Source organism: Salmo salar, chromosome ssa03 (assembly GCF_905237065.1).
Source record: "Salmo salar chromosome ssa03, Ssal_v3.1, whole genome shotgun sequence".
NCBI classification, from domain to species: domain Eukaryota; kingdom Metazoa; phylum Chordata; class Actinopteri; order Salmoniformes; family Salmonidae; genus Salmo; species Salmo salar.
The window spans coordinates 41,807,893-41,834,621 of NC_059444.1; the positions used below are offsets into that span (position 1 = coordinate 41,807,893).

Consider the following 26,729-nt stretch of genomic DNA (forward strand, 5'->3'; position numbering starts at 1 on the left):
GGTAGAAAGTGGCTTTAGCAGCAGAGACAGAAGAGGAAAATGTAGAGAGGAGGGAGTGAAAGGATGCCAGGTCCGCAGGGGAGGCGAGTTTTCCTCCATTTCCGCTCGGCTGCCCGGAGCCCTGTTCTGTGAGCTCGCAGTGAGTCGTCGAGCCACGGAGCAGGAGGGGAGGACCGAGCCGGCCTGGAGGATAGGGGACAGAGGAAATCAAAGGATGCAGAGAGGGAGGAGAGGAGGGTTGAGGAGGCAGAATCAGGAGATAGGTTGGAGAAGGTTTGAGCAGAGGGAAGAGATGATAGGATGGAAGAGGAGAGAGTAGCGGGAGAGAGAGAGCGAAGGTTGGGACGGCGCAATACCATCCAAGTAGGGGGAGAGTGAGAAGTGTTGGATGAGAGCGAGAGGGAAAAGGATACAAGGTAGTGGTCGGAGACTTGGAGGGGAGTTGCAATGAGATTAGTGGAAGAACAGCATCTAGTAAAGATGAGGTCAAGCGTATTGCCTGCCTTGTGAGTAGGGGGGAAGGTGAGAGGGTGAGGTCGAAAGAGGAGAGGAGTGGAAAGAAGGAGGCAGAGAGGAATGAGTCGAAGGTAGACGTGGGGAGGTTAAAGTCACCCAGAACTGTGAGAGGTGAGCCATCCTCAGGAAAGGAACTTATCAAGGCGTCAAGCTCATTGATGAACTCTCCAAGGGAACCTGGAGGGCGATAAATGATAAGGATGTTAAGCTTGAAAGGGCTGGTAACTGTGACAGCATGGAATTCAAATGAGGAGATAGACAGATGGGTCAGGGGAGAAAGAGAGAATGTCCACTTGGGAGAGATGAGGATTCCAGTGCCACCACCCCGCTGGCTCGATGCTCTAGGGGTATGCGAGAACACGTAGTCAGACGAGGAGAGAGCAGTAGGAGTAGCAGTGTTATCTGTGGTGATCCATGTTTCCGTCAGCGCCAGGAAGTCTAGGGACTGGAGGGTAGCATAGGCTGAGATGAACTCAGCCTTGTTGGCCGCAGACCGGCAGTTCCAGAGGCTGCCGGAGACCTGGAACTCCACGTGGGTCGTGCGCGCTGGGACCACCAGGTTAGAGCGGCAGCGGCCATGCGGTGTGGAGCGTTTGTATGGCCTGTGCAGAGGAGAGAGAACAGGGATAGGCAGACACATAGTAGACAAGCTACAGAAGAGGCTACGCTAATGCAAATGAGATTGGAGTGACAAGTGGACTACACGTCTCGAATGTTCAGGAAGTTAAGCTTACGTTGCAAAAATGTTATTGACTAAAATGATACAGTACTGCTGGCTGGTGGAGTAGGCTAGCTAGCAGTGGCTGCGTTGTTGACTTTGAACGTGTAGCTGGCTAGGTAACCTCGGTAGTTTCAGTACTACACCTTGTCATGATACAAAGCAACTTTGTAGCTAGCTAGCTAACATAACACTAATCAAGACGTTCCTTGTAGTGTATTTAGTTTCAACAATGCTGCTCGTCGGTAATAGTTGGCTAGGTTAGGAAAAATGGCGTCGCGGGGGACGGAAATAGCTGGCTAGCTAACCTCGATGGCTGGCTAGCTAACAATTATCAATTAACAATTATCAAGCTATGACAAAGACAACTAGGTAGCTCGCTAGGTAACACTGCACTAGTCAAATCGTTCCGTTGTGAAGTATTAGTAACTACAGCGCTGCTAGTCGGTAACGGATGGCTATCTGGCAGTGGTTGTTTCTGTCAATTACGAATTTCTCTTGATGCGATGTGATAGGAGTGAAGCCAAATCCAAACTGGCTTCCCTTGACAATTTTTTGGGGGCAAGTCAGGACCATTCACGGTTTAGCTCGCTCAGTTTAGCTCAACGCTGATTGGCTATTATTATTATACTCAATGGCTTCCCTTGCGTTCAACGCTACGGCGGCAACAATGTCATACTCTTTATGACCATACAGCATCAGAAAGATGGTGTACACTTACAGAGACAGAGGGGCGCTGTTTCACTCGCTTGAATGCTTTTTCCGGTGAGATACATTTAGCCTCTTGCCAATTAAAGGAAAATTATGAAAACACAGAAACTAAAGATACATTATTTCACATGCTTTTTTCTTTTAATCACATTTTTCTTCGTCAATTTTTTTGGGAAGCCTGGCTTCCCTTGGCATCCATGAATACACACCACTGATTCAGGAAAGCTTAAAGCGGCTCTGCCTCCTCTCTGATCCGAGCTACGATTCCTCGCGCACCTAGAACCCATATCACTTCAATAGCCTATCGCCTAAATATTTGTTGTTTACCCTTTAAAATGTATTAACTTTTATGTGTCGCATGAACACAACCAGTCACAATGTGTTTATCTGATTAGGCTACTTCAAAAGTACCTAGCCACGTTTGTCCAAAATATAATTCCAGCATCCAAACTGTGCAGATTGTGCTGTTGAAAATGCAAACCATGATGTTGAAGAGCCCGAAGTCGGCATGCTTTGCTTATTGGTGGTACATTGGCACAGAAACCTGTTGGTGGACAATTTGTTGCATATATTTTATATAATTATACAGTGGCTTAAGAAAGTATTCACACCCCTTGACTTTTTCCACATTTTGTTGTCTTACAGCCTCAATTTAAAATGAATTACATTTTGACTTTTTGTCACTGGCCTACACACAATACCGCATAATGTCAAAGTGGAATTATGTTTTTTATTATTATTTTTTGAACATTTTGAGTTGAGTATTCATCCCCTTTGTTATGGCATGCCTAAATAAGTCCAGGAGTAAAAATTTGCTTACCAAGTCACATAATAAGTTGCATGGACTCACACTGTGTGAAATAATAGTATTTAAAATGATTTTTGAATGAGTGCGTCATCTCTGTACCACACACATACAATTATCTGTAAGGTCATTGAGTTGAGCAGTGAATTTCAAACACAGATCCAACCACAAAGACCAGGGAGGTTTTCGAATGCCTCGCAAAGAAGGGTACCTATTAATTATTAATTACACTTTTAATTACACTATCAATACACCCAGTCACTATAAAGATACAGGCATATTTCCTAACTCAGTTGCCAGAGAGGAAGGAAACTGCTCAGGGATTTCACAATGAGGCCAATGGTGACTTTAAAACAGTTACAGAGCTTAATGTCTGTTTTTGGAGAAAACTGAGGATGGATAACAACATTGTAGTTAATCCACAATATTAACCTGTAAGGACAGACGCTGGGAGATGAGAAGGAAGTACAGGGAGTGAACATTTAATAAATAACTGACATGAAACAAAGGGCATGACTTGGGCATGACTTGGGATGGGAGCCTACCGAGCCAACCGAGGCAAGAAAACCTCTTGAGCCAGCTAAGGCATAGAAGCCCGACAAGCCATCTAAGGCACCCCCGGTTCCTTTGGCAGCGGCACCCAGACCCGACGTCACCAACCCCAACAAAAAAACTCCCCGATGCTTCCAATATTAGTCTCTGCATTCTGTAAGGACAGATGCTGGGAGACGAGAAGCAAGTACAGGGAGTGAACATTTAATAAATAACCGACATGAAACAAAACAAGGACAGCGTCTGGACACAGAGAACAAAACGACATTAATGCAAACACAGGGATCAAACTGAGGAACAGACAGATATAGAGGGGGCAATCAACAAAGTGAAGGAGTCCAGGTGAGTCCAATGAAGCGCTGATGAGTGTAATGATGGTGACAAGTGTGCGTAATGATGGACAGCCTGGCGCCCTCGAGCGCCAGAGAGGGGGAGCGGGAGCAGGCGTGACACTAACCTAATTGTGAAAAGAAGGAAACGAATACAGAATAAAAATATTCCAAAACATGCATCCTGTTTGCAACAAGGCACTAAAGTAATAATGCAAAATAATTGGCAAAGCAATTCACTTTTTGCCCTGAATACAAAGTGTTATGTTTGGGGCAAATCCAATATAACACATTACTGAGTACCACTCTCCATATTTTCAAGCATAGTGGTGGCTGCATCATGTTATGTAATACCTCTTAGCTCATCCATGGTGGTCGGCGAACCCTCAACCTTCTGGCCCATAGCCCTGGGCGTTATTGATTGTGCCACAAAAGCATGCTGAAGTAGCAAAGTTGATATGCATGTTTATAAACACAGGGACACTACAGTTATTGTTATTTGTGGTTGTAAAGATTATTTTGTGTTAATTATGAGGGGGGAGGGTGTGCAAATTCTTTTACAGCACAAGGGGAGGGATGTGTGAAAAAATGTTTTACGTTGGTGGGTCTGCTTTTTTTTTATGACACCTCTAGTTGTGTGCATCTCAAGTGGCAACCTATTTCCTATATACACTACCGGTCAAAAGTTTTAGAACACTTACTCATTCAATGAAATAACACATATGGAGTCATGTAGTAACCAAAAAAGTGTTAAACAAATCAAAATATATTTTATATTTGAGATTCTTCAAATAGCCACTCTTTGCCTTGATGACAGTTTTGCACACTCTAGGCATTCTCTCAACCAGCTTCACCTGGAATGCTTTACACCATTCCCTATATAGTGCACTACTTTTCACCAAGGCCCATAGTAACACATGGTGTATGCTAAGCCACTTTGGCTAAACGCTGCTGCTCTGCTCCTCTCACAATACAACTGCTGACCTTGTTGTCGTAAGAGAGCCAGCCAGGAAGCCACATGTAGCCAAATGGTGGTGGCTGGGGTTGTTTATCAAACCTTTATCATGCTGCTCACACACACGCGCACACAAATGTAGACACATGCACACACACAAAAAAACTTACTTTCACGCACCAGACAGTGACACCAGTGTGGGTCAGACAGACAGAGAGGGAGCGTGTCGTATCCTCTCTCTCCCAGCCACCGCCTGATAACCTTCTCATGACAAGTCTCAAATAGCACCCTATTCCCTAAACAGTTAACTACCTTTAACCAGGGCCCCAAAATAGTGCACTATGTAGGGAATAGGGTGCCATTTGGGACAGAGCCTATCTCTCGGCTGGGGGTAGCAGGAGGAGAAATGGGTTGGGTTTCATTTTGGAGAAAAGCTGTTAGAACATGTCCGGACGATCTTCAATTGCTTGGACAAAAATACATGGTGAAAATGTATATTTAGTCATAACTGACCATAAAACAATTTGAGGTTAATGGCTACTTTAGCTGACTAAACTCCACTCCATGGTAAAGGTATTACTAATGAACTCCACCAACAGAGTGGAGCAGAAACCAGGCTTTGTTGAATTCAGTTCTGACTACATAAATTCGCACAAGGACGAAACTTTCATACTTTTTCAATAAACTTTAATCAAATACAACCACCGACTGTTCGCTCATTGCTGTTGCTCTAAGATGGCAACTCAGCGGAAATGCGCATGTGCCAATTGAATCTCAACAAGGAAACAGTCGGTGGTTGTATTTGATTAACATTTATTTAAAAAGTATGGATTTCAGCAAACAAAGATAGGCACACAAATACAAAGGACAAACATAGGCACAAGTTAAGTGTTTCCTCATTTACATTTTTCAAAGTATTGACCTTGGGGCAAATTGATATAGTCAGAGCTGAATTCCACAAAGTCTTACAACTGGGCACACTACGTCATTTCAACATGGATAATTGGGTAATATTTGGTTGAGACGTTGATCAATGAGATTATAAGCTACATCCACCCACTCAAAGGGATAGCCAAAAGTTAGTTGTATTTCCAATGTGTTGTCACTATGCTTTCAAACTGTGACGTGGTGAGGTGCAGAGAAGAGACCAGACGAGGAAACAGCGGTTAAGGATAAACATAATACTTTACGGAGAAATAGTAATGAAAAGATCACAGTAACACTGGGAAAACAACAAACACTAAGTCTCGAAAACTCACTGAGGAGACAAATGCACACAATTCAAGCTTCAGCAAAGGACAACAGAAAACACACCTATTTTAACAGGGAAATCAAAATGAGTAAATAGGACACACCTGAATGTCGTTAATGTCTCTGGGACGATCTCTACCGCCCGCCTTCAAGGAGCGGCTCCAGCCGTGGAGCCAAAATGACCACCAAGTAGTTGGTTGAAGTCCCGAACGAGTCCCGGATCCAGGATGTCCCGGGCAGGCATCCACGCCCGCTCCTCGGGGCCATAGCCCTCCCAGTCCACCAGGTACTGCAGGGTGCCTCCATTTGCCCATTCGACTCTGGGTGGAACCCCGAGTAGAGACTCAACAATGCCCCCAACAGGGAGCATAAGGCTTTCCAATACTGTGCGACGAACTGGGGCCCACGATCCGAGACAATGTCCTGGGGAAGTCCGTGTAGTCGAACGACATGGGTAATCATGAGATCAGCGGTCTCCTTTGTTGAGGGCAACTTGTGTAAGGCAATGAAATGGGCTGCCTTGGAGAACCGATCAACGACCACCAGGATAGTGGTAAGCCCTTGGGATGGAGGTAACCCTGTGATAAATAGTCTATGGACAGGTGGGAACAGGGCCAGCTGGGGATGGGCAGAGGTTGGAGCAACCCAGCCGGTCGCTGTCGTGAGGACTTGCTTGGGCACAGGTGGAACAGGCTGCAACAAAGGATCTCACATCCTCAATCATGTTGGGCCACCAGAATTTCCGCCTCAGGAACTTCAGTGTCCGATTAACCCCTGGATGCCCAGTTAATTTAGAGGAGTGTCCCAATTGTAGTACTCAAGAACGGGCTGATCACTGAACATAAAGTCTGTTAGTGGGACACACGCCGGGCTCAGGTTCTCGGGTCTGGGCTTGTCGTACTGTGGTCTCTATACTCCATTACACGGGAGCCACAATCCTGGAGCTGGGGATGATGGGTTCAGAGTCCCTCTCCCGTGTTGGCGGGACAGGGCATCTGCTTTCTGATTATTCTATCCCTGGCGATAGGCTAAAGAACCTCCTGGCTTCTTGAATGGAGACCAAGTTCTAATGGTCCGTCCAGATCACGAAAGGATTAAGTGCCCCCTCCAACTAGTGTCTCCACCCCTCAAGGGCCCACTTGACAGCCAAGAGCTCCCATTTGCCTACATTGTAGTTGCGTTCCTGCTGGCGAGAACCGCTTGGAAAGCCTCGGGGGTCCAGACAAAACGGGTCTGGGACTTGCGGGTTAGGGCAGAGGCGATGCCACCGCACCAAAGTTCTGTATAAAACGCCTGTAAAAATTCGCAAACCCGAGGAACTGCTGGACTTGTTTGAGTGAGGCGGGACGGGGCCAGTCAGTGACCACCCTAACTTTAACAGGATCCATTTGGATGTCGGCGGTAGAGATAATGTGACCCAGGAAAGAGACTGGGGATACATGGAACTCACACTTCTCAATCTTGACATATAGTTGACTCTGCAGGAGCCATATCAGGACATGATGGATGTGCAGGATGTGTTCCGGAAGGGTCTTGGAGAAGATCTGGATGTCGTCGAGGTAAACAAAGATGAACCGATTCAACATATCCCTAAGAGTGTCATTGACCAATGCTTGGAAGACTGCCGGTGAGTTCAATAATCCGAATGGCATGACTAAATACTCATAGTGGCCACTCCGGGTGTTAAAGGCAATCTTCCATTCATCTCCCTCCCTGATTCTCACCAGATTATAAGCGTTGCGGAGGTCCAGTTAGGTGAAGAATTGTGCCCCCTAGGCCAGCTCCAAGGTGCCGGACATCAGGGGTAGGGGGTAACGGTTCTTAACCGTGATCCTGTTCAGCCCTCGGTAGTCGATGCAGGGACGCAGACCTCCATCCTTCTTTCCCACAAAAAAGAAACCTGAACCAGCTGAGGATATTGAGGAGCAAATGCAAAAAAATCGAAAAACCTGTTTTCACTTTGACATTATGTGGTATTGTGTGTAGATTGCTGAGTTTAAAATTTTTTTTTAATCCATTTTAGAACAAGGCTGTAACATTACAAAATGTGGAAAAGGTCAAGGGGTCTGAATACTTTCCGAATGCTATCTTGAACATGCACGCTTTAAATGATTTCATAAGAAGAAACTTTAAGCTATTTACTGTATTACAAAAGTCATTTTGAATTGTGTTTGGTTGACAACGGAACGAAATATCAATATTTAAAAGAAATATATCTACTGCTTCGATAGTTCCATCTGAGCCGCTGGCTTAATCCCATTCTTTAACATTTATCTTTGGTTGATTTGGAGACTTGAATCCAACATATGATTTGATAACTTGCCATGGGCTATTTATTGTATTTACAAACTGATATGAAATGTCTTTGGGTGTCAACGCAACCAAATATCAACATTTGAAGGAGATGTATCTTCTGCTTGGATAGACTAAATCAAATTAAACTTTAAATACACTTGATTTAATTTAGTCCATTCTTTAACTGAGATTTCTGATTGAAATGGAGACATCAATTATACATTTGTAGATAAACTAGAATCAAAGCCAGAGTAAGTCAGTGGCACAGATGGAACTATCCAAGCAGAAGATACATCTCTTTCAAACAGAGGTGACATGCCCATAGGGGGAGTGCATGATGCCCATGCCTTCAAATGTTGATATTTGGTTGCATTGACAACCAAACACTATTCAATATCACTAAATATCATTCAATTTGAAATCAACCAGAGCTTGAAACCCTAGGCCTATTGTATTGTGTTTAGTTAAATTCTGGGTTGAATTAAAACAATAGCTGTGGATGGGAGACCAAAAGGTAGCCGTAGATAGATAAATTCTCCAAAGGAGAACAATACGTTGACACGTTACATTTAAACAACGTTGATTTTACCAGTTTGTGCCCAGTGAGTGGTCTCTGTTCCACTCCGTTGGTGGAGTTTATCAGAAACGTCCTTCACCATGGAGTGGACTTTAGTCAGCTATGGCTACTTTAAACAATCAAAGAAATGTGACCTAAAATCTGTTGTAATGATCTCTATCTGCCTGACAGAAGAGTGAACTTTTGACATTTCCTTTCCTCTTTATATTAATACATTTTACTGCCAATCTCTGAAAGGGATTGCCTAGTGTATAGAAAGTGAGTCCAATATGAAACATTACACAGTCCCTTTACGTACACTTATATAGTATAAAACTCCTCTAGCCCTTCTGGTTCAGGTCCTCGGGGAGGATGTAGGGCTTTAAACAGTATCTGGACAATAGATAGAGCTGAACTCAGTCCTCCATTGCCCCTTCCCTTCCCATTTGGAAAAACATGAAAAAACACGTAACATGTAAAAACACCCAGCCGATGGCTCATTCATGATACAGGTATGAGTCTGAGGAAGCCACAGCAGCAGCAACCCAGTCAGAGGCGTAAATCATTATTATGTGCATCCTAAATGGTACCATATTCCCTATATACAGGTATAGGATCTTAATTTGACCTCTCTACCTCAGTTTGCTCCTCAATTAATGCACCTTGGTTGGAAAGCGAGGTAGCAGCAGTGATCCATTCTCTCCTTTGATCGCACTGTTGCAGGATAACTTCCTGCAATTCAGGGAATGTAAAACTTGTAGTGCATTTGAGGTTAAAAAAGCCTTGTTTGACATTTGTTGGGGGACCTTCAGTGTAACGTGGCTCATTTAGCGAACATCGCTAGAATATGTTGATTATTAAAGACACATAGGGAATTGTTTTAAATAAAAAATATTATTAATAGTTGGGCATTTGAACAGGACACACACCTTGACTAATATGTAACCTATTTAAATATACACTGCTCAAAAAAATAAAGGGAACACTTAAACAACACAATGTAACTCCAAGTCAATCACACTTCTGTAAAATCAAACTGTCCACTTAGGAAGCAACACTGATTGACAATAAATTTCACATGCTGTTGTGCAAATGGAATAGACAACAGGTGGAAATTATAGGCAATTAGCAAGACACCCCCAATAAAGGAGTGGTTCTGCAGGTGGGGACCACAGACCACTTCTCAGTTCCTATGCTTCCTGGCTGATGTTTTGGTCACTTTTGAATGCAGGCGGTGCTTTCACTCTAGTGGTAGCATGAGACGGTGTCTACAACCCACACAAGTGGCTCAGGTAGTGCAGCTCATCCAGGATGGCACATCAATGCGAGCTGTGGCAAGAAGGTTTGCTGTGTCTGTCAGCGTAGTGTCCAGAGCATGGAGGCGCTACCAGGAGACAGGCCAGTACATCAGGAGACGTGGAGGAGGCCGTAGGAGGGCAACAACCCAGCAGCAGGACCGCTACCTCCGCCTTTGTGCAAGGAGGAGCAGGAGAAGCACTGCCAGAGCCCTGCAAAATGACCTCCAGCAGGCCACAAATGTGCATGTGTCTGCTCAAACGGTCAGAAACGGACTCCATGAGGGTGGTATGAGGGCCCGACGTCCACAGGTGGGGGTTGTGCTTACAGCTCAACACCGTGCAGGACGTTTGGCATTTGCCAGAGAACACCAAGATTGGCAAATTCGCCACTGGCGCCCTGTGCTCTTCACAGATGAAAGCAGGTTCACACTGAGCACGTGACAGACGTGACAGAGTCTGGAGACGCCGTGGAGAACGTTCTGCTGCCTGCAACATCCTCCAGCATGACCGGTTGCGCGGTGGGTCAGTCATGGTGTGGGGTGGCATTTCTTTGGGGGGCCGCACAGACCTCCATGTGCTCGCCGAGATGAGATCCTCAGACCCCTTGTGAGACCATATGCTGGTGCGGTTGGCCCTGGGTTCCTCCTAATGCAAGACAATGCTAGACCTCATGTGGCTGGAGTGTGTCAGCAGTTCCTGCAAGAGGAAGGCATTGATGCTATGGACTGGCCCGCCCGTTCCCCAGACCTGAATCCAATTGAGCACATCTGGGACATCATGTCTCGCTCCATCCACCAACGTCACATTGCACCACAGACTGTCCAGGAGTTGGCGGATGCTTTCGTCCAGGTCTGGGAGGAGATCCCTCAGGAGACCATCCGCCACCTCATCAGGAGCATGCCCAGGCGTTGTAGGGAGGTCATACAGGCACGTGGAGGCCACACACACTACTGAGCCTCATTTTGACTTGTTTTAAGGACATTACATCAAAGTTGGATCAGCCTGTAGTGTGGTTTTCCACTTTAATTTTGAGTGTGACTCCAAATCCAGACCTCCATGGGTTGATAAATTGGATTTCCATTGATTATTTGTGTGTGATTTTGTTGTCATCACATTCAACTATGTAAAGAAAAAAGTATTTAATAAGATGATTTATTTCATTCAGATCTAGGATGTGTTGTTTAAGTGTTCCCTTTATTTTTTTGAGCAGTATATTACAGGTCTGGACATCAATGACAGAACGAATGGGAATCAAAACAAATCGTTATGGCCGGTGAGAGAGCGCAACATTCTCTCCCAGTCCACTGCAGATGTAGGCTACACAAACCAACCAGACTGCGAGACAGACAGACAGACAGACAGACAGACTCCCCTGCACTGTTTCCGTGACATGCCCAATTCGAGTCTGGGTGACGTATCTCCGTTAGTGATGTGACGTTGCGGGGCTCTAGATGTAGTGGTTTCTAGCTGCATCTTGTTGACGGTCGGTATTACAGAGGAGAACCGAGAGAAGAGGAGCCGAAACGACCTCATTCAGGCAAGTCTTTTTAATCGGGTTTCTGTACGTCCTTATTTGCTTCTATGTACATGATGAAATGGGTAATGTTATGTATCGGGTGTTGGATTATTTGACGGTTTACCGAAATGGAGGCATGCTTTGAGGGTTTAACAAGCGTTCTCTAATTATTAACTAGCCTAGGCTAGTTTGCTATGGCTTCACACAGCGCAGTAACAGTGGTGGCTATGCTAACCTAACCTGGCTAATCCGTTTGCCCAGATCGGATATAACGTACATTTTTGTAGCTAAAGCGATGCTAATTCGAGCTATCGAATTGTCTTACTCTGTTTTCTGTAACGCGGTCCTCAGATGTGTTGCCATAATTGTAACGTTATTGGTTTCCTTACATGTAATACTCAATATATTCGCTATTTTGTGTTTTATTTCCTTAAAGACAAGTATTTATCGAGGTGTAAAATACACCACACAGCCGCCTTTGCCAGCTAATTCTCATGTTGGCTAAACTTGCTGCTACAAGCCGGGTATTTGGTTCTACGTTCAGCTAATGTTAGCTGGCAATTGTAGGTAGCTAACTAGGTCGATAGACAGTCGAGTCGCAGACGGTGGTTTAGCCAGTGAACGTCATTATCAGTGCTGTCTGCATACCAGTGCCATCGTGGCGAGCCAGAGGGAAGGGGGGCGGGAGGAATGGAACAGAGCGCAAGCTGTGCGCGGTGTCCTTGCTAGCTACGAAGAAGAGGGTGACACTGCGCGACATGGAGAAAAAAAAACACCAATGGAATCTCAACGATTTTTTTTGGGGGGGGGGGAATAGTTAGATTTGTTCGAATATTAATATTGTCTAAAAACCTTTCTTATCCGAAACTATATTATTTTGTTGCGTGGGAAAAATGTCAGTTTTGGTTGTAAATCCACGCAGGAATCACGGGTGGTGAAGCTTGCATCGCCGCATACCTCCTTGCATTGGTAGTAATGTAATTATTACCATACTGCGACCAAAGCCTGCTCTGTGGTCCGACTTTTTGTACCCCGATAGTGCTAGCTTTGGTGGAAAGATCTGGCGGCGGTGTACTTACTGTAGTTACTGCATGGAGGTCAGTTCTGGTATAATCTAGCTAACGCGTTAGTGTTGTTGCTGTAGTCCGCACACAGCTACATTTGAACTGCCTAAACGCATGTACAGTCTCTTCAGTTGTTTATATATATATATATATATCACACACACACACACACACACATTTAACCCCATTTTTGTATTTGGCAGCCGATTTTAAATGGATGATATTGCAGTATAAAATACATTGGTCACCCACAAGCATAATACGATTGTAGCTTTATTGGAGGGTGGTTGTTTACACCGCCCAATGTTGAGGGTTTCCAGCGAAATGTTGTAGCCACACATTTATTACAATACAATTTACTGTTATTAAAACCGTCGTTTATAGATGTAGCTAGGTATGAACAGTTTTATTATTTGAATTGATGCAGTGTAAATTCCGCTAGATGCCGGGGCATAGGGAAAATACCTCGTTAAACATCCATTGAATGTCACGCTGTGTGTTTCGATAACTATTGAACCGGTTGAATGACAGCCTTTATACTCTTTTACTCAATTGTTTTCACATAGTTGATGGGGTCAGCGTGGGGTTACCAGCAGAGCAGACGTTGGCTTGAGGACAGCAAGCAGGACAACTGGTGGGGTTGGGGAGGCTGGCTATTTGGTCAATTTAGAGCCATTTGGACAAATTGTTCATTTGATTACCTAGGCTACACCAAGTGTGAACTTTTTTTGTCACAGTATCTAGTGACAGAAGGAAGGCCAGAGAGAATTGCTAGATACTAGTGTTGTCTGGCCACCTGGTTGGTTTTACTTGACAAAACTAGCACTTTCTGTTGGCAATGAAATGGTGTGGTGGGTGAAAACTTGTCATTGCCCCATGGGGTTCAATGACAAGGGCTGAATGGGCAGATGTTTGGGTGGTGAGGTATGGTAATAGCCATTTGGCCCCCAATGGGTCTATTGAGCCACTCAACCCCCAACCAGGATAGCCTCCATAAAACATGTAAACACCTTCAACGTTATTTTATTGTCAGAGAAAAACACATCAGATGGGATGGTCTTCTACTTAGACAAATCCTTTCAGTTGACATGAAAAAGGCTACATGCAGGCTAAACATAGTTAGAGTTTTACCTGGGAGGAAAAAAATTCAAATGTTCACCCCTTCGGTTTGTGTTAACGCCTGAACCATTCCACTCCCCCACTGCCCCACCTCTCATCCCCTACAGGAAGCAGACATACAGACAACAATCTGAACAGAAACACAGCAGTCTCCACCATGTACCTTTCTGAACACCAGCATATGTGGAACATTTGAAAGGAGAATAAAACAAACTAACAACACCCATATTAACTCAAAGGGTTCTATAAATCCAAGTGAAGGTGGTAGTGGAACGAAACGGACCTCTATCAACGCCAACATGGCCAGTACTCAGACGAGTCTGAAAACCTCATTCAAAGACCTGACCTCGTTCAAGGGCAACATGAAGCGGCTGTACCGAGAGAGGCTAGAGGACGCGCCCATCAAGAAGAGGCTGATGGCTGAGATGAACCTGAAGCGACGCAGCCTAGACACCCTGCCCCAGACCCCCAAGGTGAAGAGGGAGGCTGGGGAGGAGCACACCCAGCACCGGGAGGCAGATAGAGGCATGGATAGATCCATAGAGATGGACAGTGGAGGGGAGCTCCAGGTATGTGGAGCCAAGGCTCTGGATCTCAGTCCTGGGCTGAAACACACACTGGCTGCCTTCACCCTCAGCAGCCAAAGCTCTCTGGGGGGCCCAGCAGCATTCTCCGCCCGCTCCGGCCACGAAGCCTCCCCCGAGGTCAGCCCTGATTCCTGCCCCAGCATGGCCCCTCTACCCTCCCCACCAGTCCTAGGAGGTGGACCCCTCTTGGTGCCCAGCGACAGCTCCACAGAGTTAAGCCACTCCCTTCTAGAGGGTGAATCCATCTCCTGCTTTGCTGTCGGTGGGGAGAAACGCCTCTGCCTTCCCCAGGTGCTCAACTCGGTGCTCCGCGACTTCTCCTTGCAGCAGATCAACGCAGTGTGTGATGAGCTCTACGTGTACTGCTCGCGCTGCGATGGTGAACAGCTCCACATCCTCAAGGTGCTGGGTATTTTACCCTTCAACGCCCCGTCTTGCGGCCTCATCACCCTTACTGACGCCCAGCGCCTCTGCAACGCCTTGCTCCGCCCGGGGGCTGCCCTGCCCTCTGACCCCAGCACCAAACGGCCCGGCCAGGGGCTCCTAAAGGAGACAGAGTCTAGCTTCCAGGTGGAGCACCAGTGTCTAGGGAAATGCCAGGGTCTGTTTGTACCCCAGTTCTACACACAGCCCGAGGCGCCCTGTGTTCAGTGTGTGGAGTGCCAGCTGCTTTTCTCACCGCAGAAGTTTGTGATGCACTCACACAAGTCCCCGGACAAGAGGACCTGTCACTGGGGCTTTGACTCGGCCAAGTGGCCGTGCTACCTGCAGCTGGGGAGGAAGTATCTGGGAACGCCTGAGGAGCCGCAGCTCAAACTGCTGCTAGAGGACATGAAGGACAAGTTCCACTACAACAGGACCACTGACAAAGTAAGCACTGATTCTCTTATTGTGTGTGTGTGTGTGTGTGTCAGACTTTTAAAAATGTTGTTAGTTTGTTTGGTTGCACTGTCGATACAACTACCAATAAATGGTATCTATTGAGTCTCTAGAAGCCAGCCCCAACTTTGGGTTTCATTAGGTGTGTGTGTGTGTGTGTGTGTGTGTGTGTGTGTGTGTGTGTGTGTGTGTGTGTGTGTGTGTGTGTGTGTGTGTGTGTGTAAAAGACAGGGGACAGGTGTCACCCCTCCTGCTGGCTGTAGTGTAGTAGATCCAAGCATTTCGCTGCACCTGCGATAACATATGCAAATTCATGTACGTGATCAATAAACTGATTTTGAGGAGGGGCGGACAGGGTGACCACTGACCAGCTGGTCTCTCTCTCGGTTGGTCCCTGTGTGTGTGTGTCACGGGGAAGGGCATCATTTGTCTTCCAGGTCAGCTGGAGGTCACTAGAACCATCACTAGACAATAGGCCACAACACTAACTGGACTAGTGGACTCTCTCACAGACCTCTGGGCTTGAATGGATGGGCTGACAATTTGCATCCACCCCGCTACACCCTTCCATATTTAAATGACTTTTTATGTATTTTGAAGTAATTTAGTTAATTGATACTTTTAGGGATGGTTTAAAAAATGTATTATAATTTTTATATATATATATATTTGACCGATATCTGATATTTTCCTTGCCAAAAAACTATACCGATACCCAATAGTTAAAATTTTAGCTGCCTTTTTTAAGCTGCTAAAAGGCAGTTAGTACAGTTAAATAGTTAACACACACACATGAACGCAGCGGTCTAAGGCACTACAGTCCCTACAGTCCCTGGTTCGAATTCAGGCTGTATCGCATCCGGCCGTGATTGGGAGTCCCATAGGGCAGCGCACAATTGGCCCAGGATCGGGCAGTCATTGTAAATAAGAATTTGTTCTTAACCTACTTACCTAGTTAAATAAAGGTTACACACACGCCACACTGACCAAAAAGTTATTTTGTTGGCATTTACGTATGTCCCCATTACCAGTAAAACATAATCAAAACCTATTTCTTTCAGTTACTTGCTGTTTCATTGTTCAGTTGTTTCATTCTCAACCAGGATTTCTATGGAACGCCATTTGGGTCTTTGCATGTCAAAAAAGATACAAATAACACTATTTGACGTGTCAGATAAGCCTGTTGACCAATCAGGACCATAATAATTTAACGCGTTCATATATTTTTTACATAGTGTAATCAATGTGTAATAACTATCACTCGTATTTCATATGTTACAGGGATTCATCGATACATATACTGGTAAAGTTGTCTCGCGCACCTACAGTGCTAGTCATTAAAAAAAAGCTAGCTAGCTCATGGATGCAAACAATTTTCTTCCCCAGAAACATATCCAAAACGACATAATCTGTTTCAGTAGCTATAGTTAGCTAGCTAACTATTTAGTTAGGTGTCATCATCTAAAATAACCCTAATTTATAAGACAGTTATTTGATTAATGGTGGTCAGACCCATCTATGTGAAGCTAGTCACAATAAGGATTAGTGGGTTATCTAATAGTGGACTTTGCGGTTAGCCTTCAAAATTAAAGTATGGCATAATTATATTTCTATTCATTTGCATCACTGTCAATGACATACTTTTTTATTTTGAATGCGACCCACAAATTCTACTATTGTGCCTAATCCTTATTGTGGCTAGCTTCACAACAGATAACCCAGTCGGGTCGAGCCTCACTAGCCAGATGAAGCTAGCTGGCTGCTTATAACGTTAGCTTTGGGAAACCGGGTTAAGTGGCTAGCTATTTATTTTCATGTACTGAAGTTCAATTTCAATAGGTGAACAACAAGTGGCAACTTAGCTAATACTTACTCACAAGGGTTCCTAAATCATTGCTAAGAATAATGAAAATGACTGCCGTTTCTACTGGTCATTGTTGTCAGGCTGGCTGTATTGGTGCTAGCTAGGTACCAAGCTAAAGCTAGCTACCCCAGAAGTTGCGGTCAAACAAATTATGCTTTATTACCAACGTGGTATTGTAAACTCATCGTTCTTGGCCGGTGTTTGCTTGTTTGCAGACTTTTTTGTACAGCTTTGACACGGCTACTGTATCTTTTTTGATACGCAAAGACCCAAACGGCGTTTCATAGTATGTATGTCATTAGGCTAATAGCAGTGATGCTATTACTGTGTAACTCAGGTAGGGTAACATCGGAAAAATAGCGCACTTAGTAGTGTGTACCGATGCTCGTCCAGTTGGCGAAAGCAAACATCACCCGCGACAGAGAACAGTTGATTGTCAAGGGGATGAATTCCATTATCTCGGCTTTAATGGATTTCGCCTTTGAGTTGTCTCACTGAAATGTTCTTACTCTTTTTTCTTACTCTTATGGAGCCCAAACAATCTAGGCCTAGTTTATTGGTGAACTGTTGGAATCATGGACATACAAGGATTCTTGTAATTCAATAGTTGGAATATAGTGGACAGCACTTTGAATACATTGTTGTTTGACATGACACGACAAATTAATAAGCCAGGAAGGAACTATTGTGACAGGGTAGTGTTGGTCAGTGTTTCCCAGGGGATCCTATACGATGTTACATTATGTTTTCTCGTGTAACTAGCTAGCTCTCTGGCTACCATATTCATGCTAAGCCTATTCCTTTCTGATTTAGAAGATACCGTTGTACAAAGCACATGCTGATCTAGGCCTACACTAGCACTGGTATCCGGCTCTGACTCTGAATACATTTAGCTAGTGATTAGCATTAGCGGCTAACATGACTAAAATAAATGATGTGCAAAGAAAATACAAACTAGCTGTTTGCAGACAAACAAACTAATAGAGTAATTATATAACGCTTGAAAGCAGCATCCCTGTCACCAACATGTTGACCATACAGACTGCGGAGTGAACGGCAAGTGAAGTGTTCGTGACTTCGTGGTCGAGCAACAACATGCTTGAGTGACGGGGCAGGGCTTGGTGTGGGAACCGGCATGCTATATCCGGGATCCTTGGTCTCTACCCTAACCTTAACCATAACCCTTACCCTACCTTAACCCTTTTAAATGTAAACTTCAATGGGGTAGGGACGTCCCAAGGATCCCAGATAGCAAGGACCAAAGCAGCATACAGGAGGACAGGGAGAGAGATGACTTGCATGTAGCAAACGGAGTAAACTATAAAAACGGACATTACACTCGCCGGAGTTGCGTATCACATTTAACAAACCAAACATTGAATTACTGTTATATGGTAAATTAAAAACCCAAATCCGTTTGTGCATCAATACCAGTAGTGGTGTAACGGTACACTTATTGTTGTTGAACCATTCGGTCCTGGGACCTCGGTTCGGTTTGCACAGTGAACCCGAATGAATATATCAAATGACCCCGCAATGGGAGATGAGAAGTACCGTGCTACAGACAAGCCGCCTTTATGACAGTCACACAAGTGACTTGTAACTACAGTAACTGTTGGCATTTAATTTACCCCTGTAACCGAACCGTGACCCCAAACCGCAATACATACCGAACCGTGGGTTTGGTGAACCTTTTACACCCCTAAATACCGGTGTGTGTATATAGAAAAAATACGGTATACCGCCCAACCCTAGTTTAGGGCCCTATAAAATGTTTAATTATTTTGTACTGATTACGGTTTTCCCCGGTTTTTGCTCTCAAAACCACACATTTTTAATGTATCATTAGCATCATCGCTAGCGGCTACACAAAGTGGGCATTCCTGTTCCATTTCAGAAAGTTGCAGGAAAATACGAATCACTGGTTCATTTTGTTCATGTCTTATGATTATCTTGGGGAAATTATCTTGTGGTGGCAAGTAGCCCAGTGGTTAGAGCGTTGGGCCAGTAACCGAAACGTTGCTAGATCGAATCCCCGAGCTGACAAGGTAAAAATCTGTTGTTCTGCTCCTGAACAAGGCAGTTACACAGTTCCTAGGCTGTCATTGTAAATAAGAATTTGTTCTTCACTGACTTGTCTAGTTAAATAAAGGTTAATTATAAAAAAAAAAACATTTAAATTTTTTTATAAGTTCATTGCATTTAAGTTTATTTCATATAGTTCAATACATTTTTTTCTATTGTTGAATTATGTTTTAATGTCTTCGCAATGGGGACTAGGCTTAAGATGTTTCCGGGAAACCATTCTTTGATCTTTTTTTGTACCACTGAGCTGTAAGGGTACAGAAACAGGCAACCCAAGCCCTTGCATGGGGGAATGCCCATGTTGCATCACCACCACCACCACCAGTGCTTTCCACTAAAGACCAGAACCCAAGGGAGGCTTCTACAGAGCAGAGGGGGTTTTGATGGTTTTTTTCTTTCCGCCATTCTTACAAAAAAGAAAGTGACAGTGGGAGAGAGAGCAGTGCACAGGCCGGGACCTATAGAAATGTCAGACACCCTGAAGAAGGCACAGGGATGCCGAAACATTTGTGTTTTACCCAATAAATTACTGGGAGTTTATACATATATATGGAGTGTGCGACTCTCTTTTGTTTTTATAGCTGAAAACACGAAAAGCTATAGATTGGTTCCCTTCCATTGACTGGTTCACATCCATGTCTCATGTTTTCTTCTTGACCAAACCGGACTATTATGTGCGTCCCAAATGGCACTCTATTCTCTATATAGTGCACTACTTTTGACCACGGCCCATAAGTCTGGTCAAAAGTAGCGTGCTATCTATGGAATAGGGTGCCATTTTGGACGCAGGCTCAGTTTAGTATTGTTGAGATAAACACCGACTTTAATTGGTGTTTTCTAGGCCAAGTAATTTGTGCCAGGCGGCTACAGTGAAGACATTATGGGTTAAATAAGAGACACTGGACTCGGAGCAGACAGGCTTTAGTTTCTGTGTGTGTGTGTGCAGACAGGTGTGAGAACACTACCTGCTGTACAGTCATTTGGCACTCCCTGTCCACTGTGTTTGTGTCTGGCAGAAAGAGAGAGAAAGAGCGTGAGGTGAGAGAGAAGCCCCAGCCTCTTCCTCCCTGTGTGTTTGACGTGTGTGCGTGATTCTGCCGGAAATACTGTCTGGTGTCTAGTCTAGTGCCCAAACCACATTCCTACCCCCCTCCCCTTCTCTCTCTCCCTCTCCTCCCTTGCTCCTCGGCTTGCCTCACTTTCGTCTGAGAGAGTCAGACAGATCGACCTGGACCCACTCAGTCACACAGATGCATCTCCACTGCAGAGCAGACTAATCACACACACACACACACACACACACACACACACACACACACACACACACACACACACACACACACACACACACACACACACACACACACACACACACACACCTACCTTATGGTGTATCATGTAGCCTACCGCTGAAGGTGTACGGTGACTGGTGAGGTAAGCCTGTCACATGCTATCCAGTCAGCGGTTCGTGCATATATTATGATGAGATTTTGTGATGTTTTTGTTAGTTTAGGTGTTTGGCTGTGTTTTTTTTGTGGCTGTTCGCTAGGGCCTGGACGATACCAGTATCGTGAGACTCGTGGCAAGGAAACAAAATCCAAAGCAGATTTAACTTCTTGAATGAATCATAAATAATGAGTGAGAAAGTTTGAGGCATAAATATCCCCCCCCCCCCCTCCCAAAAAATGCTAGCCTCCCCTGTTATTGTAATGGTGAGGGGTTAGCATGTCTTGGGGGTATGATATAAAATGCTAACCTCCCCTGTTATTGTAATGGTGAGAGGTTAGCATGTCTTGGGGGTATAATATAAAATGCTAACCTCCCCTGTTATTGTAATGGTGAGAGGTTAGCATGTCTTGGGGGTATGATATAAAATGCTAACCTCCCCTGTTATTGTAATGGTGCTAGGTTAGCATGTCTTGGTATGATATTTGTGCGTCTGTAACTTTCTCACTCATCATTATTCACGATTCATTCAGGACTTACCGTAATCCTGGTAACATCCATATTAATGTAAAAGTGTTTAGAAACATATTCTATTCTTATTTACAGTAACAGTGACTCCAAAATGACACACTACATTATTTACCATTCATTTCTATTGGGCACAAAATTATCTGAAACAACCAAAACAAACAGCAAATGCATCCAACACATTTGTAGAGTCACAAGCTAGATGTAGTCATTGTGTGCTAGGAATACGGGACCAAATACAAAACTTTTTCTTTCTTTAATACACATCCATTTATTACACTGCTATAAAACGTGTTTGTGTGTGTGTTCACCGTGTCCTGTAATCAGTCATCTGTCCTGTTCAGTCATCTGCAAATAGTTATACTGCTGCATAAGTTATGTATCAATGTACAAAACATTAGGAACACCTTCGGGTTATGGTTACCCTTTGGGTCATTATGATGACCAATGATCAGTCGTTCTCTAGTAATGATAGTCTCAACCGAGATGTTGGTGAGACGACAGACGCTACAACAGATGACTATAACTGGCGGCTCTTTACAGTGCTTGTGTGTTTGGCGTCTCAAACAATGATGTAATGAGCCTGCGGGGATGACAAGCAGCTTGTACTTCCCTCTCGGACAGACACGCACGCACACAGATTGATAGGGTGGCGTCATCTATGTTGGGAGGCGTTTTGTCTCTGTTCTCTGATTAGAGGAAAGCAGAAATTCCCAGTGTGTGACTCCTCCTTGGCCTAGTTGGCCGGGTTGTGAAATACCTGCTAGTCTGTCTGGAGGGACACAGTGTCCTGATACACACATTCCGATTAGGAAAAACACTTTGTGACGTACTTGTTAGGATAGTGTGTGAGGCTGGGAACATTTCTATGTCTGTCTGTGTGCCTGAGAGTTGTCCAGAAGAGCCAGCCATGTTGCCCTATACCAATCCACCCCTGTAGTTCTAGCCCTGGCACCATGTTAGCTGTGGTAGACAGACAACACTCCTCGCTGTGCATGTCTGTGTCGGCAGGTCCTAGACAACGACGGCTGCTGTACAGACAGCAGACAGCTGCTTCTCTATGCTTCCTCTATTGGCTATTTACACACCAGTGACTTCATTACCACAGACCAGACCTGCATTCTGTCTCGCGTGCTCTCTCAAGTTCTCTCTCTCGCTCTCTCTTGCTCTCTAATCAATAGGCTTTATTGGCATGGGAAGTGTTACCACATACATTGCCAAAGCAAACATAGACACATATCAATGATGATGCAGATTGATAATAGGAAAAATGATAATACTCAATAGCAATTAACAGGACAATGTAATAAGAAATGAATGAGGACAATAATTAAATAGTGAGAAAGACACAGGTAGCAATGTTATTACTGTGGTTTGTCATTCTGCTGGTTGTCCCTACGGGTGTGTGAGGATTCAGGAAGCTACACCATTTGCAACTAATATGGCAAAAAGGTTTTTTTCAGATTTTGTTTAATAATCTTTGTATTTGTTTTCAATTTTGGGGAAGAAAAAAAAGATTGCCACTAAGTCTGTGTAGTTCTCGCAGCTCTCTCTCTCGACCTCTGAGGGCAGAGTGGGCACAACCTGTCCTCTCTGGGTAGCCAGATCTGCCTGTGATGGCCGGTTTCTATGCCAGTCTGTGCTCATTGAATCTGTACACAGTCAATGTTTTTTTCAATTTCTATCGTGTAACAAATAGCATGGAAGTTTACTTCAATTTATTTTTTAATTTTTTTTGTGGTGTCTTTCCAATAGGTGATATATTTTGCTTTGTGATAATTTGGTTGGGCCTGATTTTCTGAGTGCTGTCCTGAGGCTTTATTGGGTTGGTAGTGGTTAGTGAACTTAGCTTCAGGGCCAGGTGGCTGAGGGGACTCTTCTATGGCACCTCATGGCATTTGAGGGCTTTGTAATTATAGGAGTGGGGGTCACTTGTCTGTCTCTTCCAAATCGTTCTAGACTAGAGCATTTTACTCTCTGCAGAGTTCTTGAACAGATCTTTCCCATTTCATGTCCGGAGCCCTGCCCCACCACTTAAAAAAAATCTTTTAAACAGTCAACGTCCCTGAGGGCCCAATTTAGAAGACCGTAGCAAAATAAGCATTGAAACGAGACGATAAGTCGATGCTTACATAAACTCAGCAGAGACCACTCTCTTGTTTCTGTCTCACTTTTTCTCTCTACGCACAGCTCAGACATGCAAAACCCTCATGCAGCAGCATGTTATGAAGCCACTTTACTCCTTTCCTCCCCCCTCCTCTCATCTCCCACTATTCTCCCAGGAAACGCATGGAAAAGTGATGGAATTTTAAAATGGTGTTTTCCAAGCCTGGAAAAGTTTAGGAAAATGATCAAATCCGAAAAGTAATGGAAATGAATTTAATTTCTGTTAATATCAGTTATTTAGGCAAAGTTTTTAAATATTTTATCAATCAAATAAAAATCAACATATCAGCCAGGATCTGAATGACAGTTTAGCCCGTCTGGTTGTGAGATGTGTTTGTGAGATGTGTGGGCTGTTCCTCAAGGAGAGAGAGACAGTCGGACAAGAGTGTGCAAAGCTGTCATCAAGGCAAAGGGTGGCTACTTCAAAGAATCTAAAATCTAAAATATATTTTGAATTGTTTAACACTTTTTTGTTGTTGTTGTTGGTTACTACATGATTCCATATGTGTTATTTCATAGTTTTGATGTCTTCACTAGTATTCTACAATGTAGACAATAGTAAAATAAAGAAACCCTTAAATGAGTAGGTGAGTCCAAACTTTGACTGGTACTGTACATCAAGGTTGGTCAACCGTCCTCCAGGAGAGCTAATGGGTGTGCAGGCTTTTATCATAGTCCCCCTCTAACAAACCACATTTTAGAAATGAGCTGCTCAACCGGACCTTCGTAAACTGTCTCTGATGTGTTTGTGTTTGAGCAGGGCTTGATCAAAAGCCTGCACACCCAGTAGCTCTCCAGCCTTAGGGTTGACCACGTGTGTGTGTTATACAGTTGACTAACAACAACGACAGGAGATGGTACATGGCATCACAGAGCAGCCTCCCAGTGTTGTTACCACAATACACATACTTTTTTTGTAAATACATAGAGACGCTGCCAATTGTTGATCATGGAAATTTGGTTAAAAGTCACGGAAAAGTCATGAAATTCCATCTGTCAACATGTGTATGAACCCTGCTCTCCTCTCCCTCTTCTTTCCTCCCTCTTCTTTCCTCCCCCTCTTTGCTCCTCTGCTCTCTTCTCCTCGTTCAGGGGGAGACTAACCTCACAAGACCTCGTCTGAACGAAATGCTCAGCCTGTTACAACCCTCATGTTCAGCCAATCGCACAGGGCCCAGCCCTCCTCCTCCCAGGGTTGGCCCCTGTGTGTGGCGGCAGGGTAGCCTTGTGGTTAGAGCGTTGGACTAGTAACTGAAAGGTTGCAAGTTCAAATCCCCGAGCTGTCATTCTGCCCCTGTTCCTAGGCCGTCATTGATAATAACTGACTTGCCTAGTTAAATAAAGGTAAAAAAATAAAAAATGTCTCCATCTTGCGCGCCAGCCTCTTTCTCTCTCCCCCCTCCACCGTGTGGACGTGTTAGTCCTTTTTTTTTTTTTGTGTTTTTTAATTTTTTTTATTTATTTGCCCTCTGCTGTAATAACAACCTGTTCACAGTTGTGGCTGTAGATGTTTAATGAGTCACTACGTTATTTCTGAACAGCCCCAACTAAGGAAAGTCTGTAATGATGTTTTTCGACTGTAACAGTGTATACACTAGGTGTGTAACGGTTCACCAAACCCATGGTTCAGTACATATTGCGTTTTTTGGGTCACGATTCGGTACAGCTGGAAAATGAAATGCCACTGACAATTTTCCGCAGTCACAATGCAAGAAGCATTGTCTGTTGAGACCGGATTGTTATAATGTGCCTCAAGTTTCCACTCTGATGCTGTGTTTGTATCCATGTGGGAGGTGGGAATTTACCAGATGTGAAGTTGTAAGTACCAGTTGGATGCGTTCATGTGATTTTGAACTCATTGAGAAATGCCGATTTGGCTAATGGCCAACAAACTGTCAACCATAAACTAAAAGTACAGCTATTATGCTTGTAAACAAATTATAGAGTTAAAAAAAACACATTAATAGATTGCTTTTTATAAACAATGTTTTGTTGCATTTAACTGCAGTAAATGCTGTTAGAGTCCATTTCCTTAGTAGGGGACGTCAGAGGTCACCATGTGGGAGAAGTGGGTGCTCAGGATGAATGACAAGTTTCCCACTAGTAATTACCAGTTTGAGGGCCGTTAAAGTGGATTTTTCCCAGTTGTATGTGGTAAATTCCCACTTTCCACTTGGCTACGAACGCACCATGACACTGCTTCCTTCAGTGCCAGATGGGTCCGTGCAATCCGGTATCCTTGAAGTTGACATTTTAAAATTATTAAGGTTAGGGAAGGGTTATGGTAAGGGTAGAGGTTAGGGTTCAGGGTAGTGACGATCCAGGATTGCACTGACCATGCCAGATGTGCACTTGTGACTCTCATAAAGGTTGCGTGTCTGTAGCACGGTATGTCTCCCATTCTGGGGTAATGTGATGGGCTAACACAACACATGGTGCATTGGCCAATTCAATAAAAACTTTGGCTTGCTTATATAAAGCAGGTACTATCTGTTTGCAGAAATGGGTGCAAGAGGGAAGTTTGTAATGTGGCTCGAGCACTTTCATGAGGTGCTGAAACCCTCTATTCTCAACCACTGAGAATGGGCGCATATCCGCCACTATAAACCAAAGACTGTAAAACTACACTGCTCAAAAAAATAAAGGGAACACTTAAACAACACATCCTAGATCTGAATGAAATAAATAATCTTATTAAATACTTTTTTCTTTACATAGTTGAATGTGATGACAACAAAATCACACACAAATAATCAATGGAAATCCAATTTATCAACCCATGGAGGTCTGGATTTGGAGTCACACTCAAAATTAAAGTGGAAAACCACACTACAGGCTGATCCAACTTTGATGTAATGTCCTTAAAACAAGTCAAAATGAGACTCAGTAGTGTGTGTGGCCTCCACGTGCCTGTATGACCTCCCTACAATGCCTGGGCATGCTCCTGATGAGGTGGCGGATGGTCTCCTGAGGGATCTCCTCCCAGACCTGGACTAAAGCATCCGCCATCTCCTGGACAGTCTGTGGTGCAACGTGGCGTTGGTGGATGGAGCGAGACATGATGTCCCAGATGTACTCAATTGGATTCAGGTCTGGAGAACGGGCGGGCCAGTCCTGCCTTCCTCTTGCCTTCCTCTTGCAGGAACTGCTGACACACTCCAGCCACATGAGGTCTAGCATTGTCTTGCATTAGGAGGAACCCAGGGCCAACCGCACCAGCATATGGTCTCACAAGGGGTCTGAGGATCTCATCTCGGTACCTAATGGCAGTCAGGCTACCTCTGGCGAGCACATGGAGGGCTGTAAGGCCCCCCAAAGAAATGCCACCCCACACCATGACTGACCCACCACCAAACCGGTCATGCTGGAGGATGTTGCAGGCAGCAGAACGTTCTCCACGGCGTCTCCAGACTCTGTCACGTCTGTCACGTGCTCAGTGTGAACCTGCTTTCATCTGTGAAGAGCACAGGGCGCCAGTGGCGAATTTGC

General features: G+C 44.5%; 1 protein-coding gene across 1 annotated transcript in view; it reads left to right on the plus strand.

Annotated features, from left to right (window-relative positions):
• The first annotated feature begins 11,375 nt into the window (after positions 1-11,375).
• LOC106600502 (ski-like protein) overlaps positions 11,376-26,729 on the plus strand; it is a 38,381-nt gene continuing 23,027 nt past the window's right edge. Inside the window, exons 1-2 of the mRNA XM_014191900.2 lie at positions 11,376-11,523; positions 13,793-15,142. Coding sequence (XP_014047375.1) covers positions 13,985-15,142 — 1,158 coding nt within the window. The 5' untranslated portion in view covers positions 11,376-11,523; positions 13,793-13,984. The remainder of the gene's footprint in view (positions 11,524-13,792; positions 15,143-26,729) is intronic.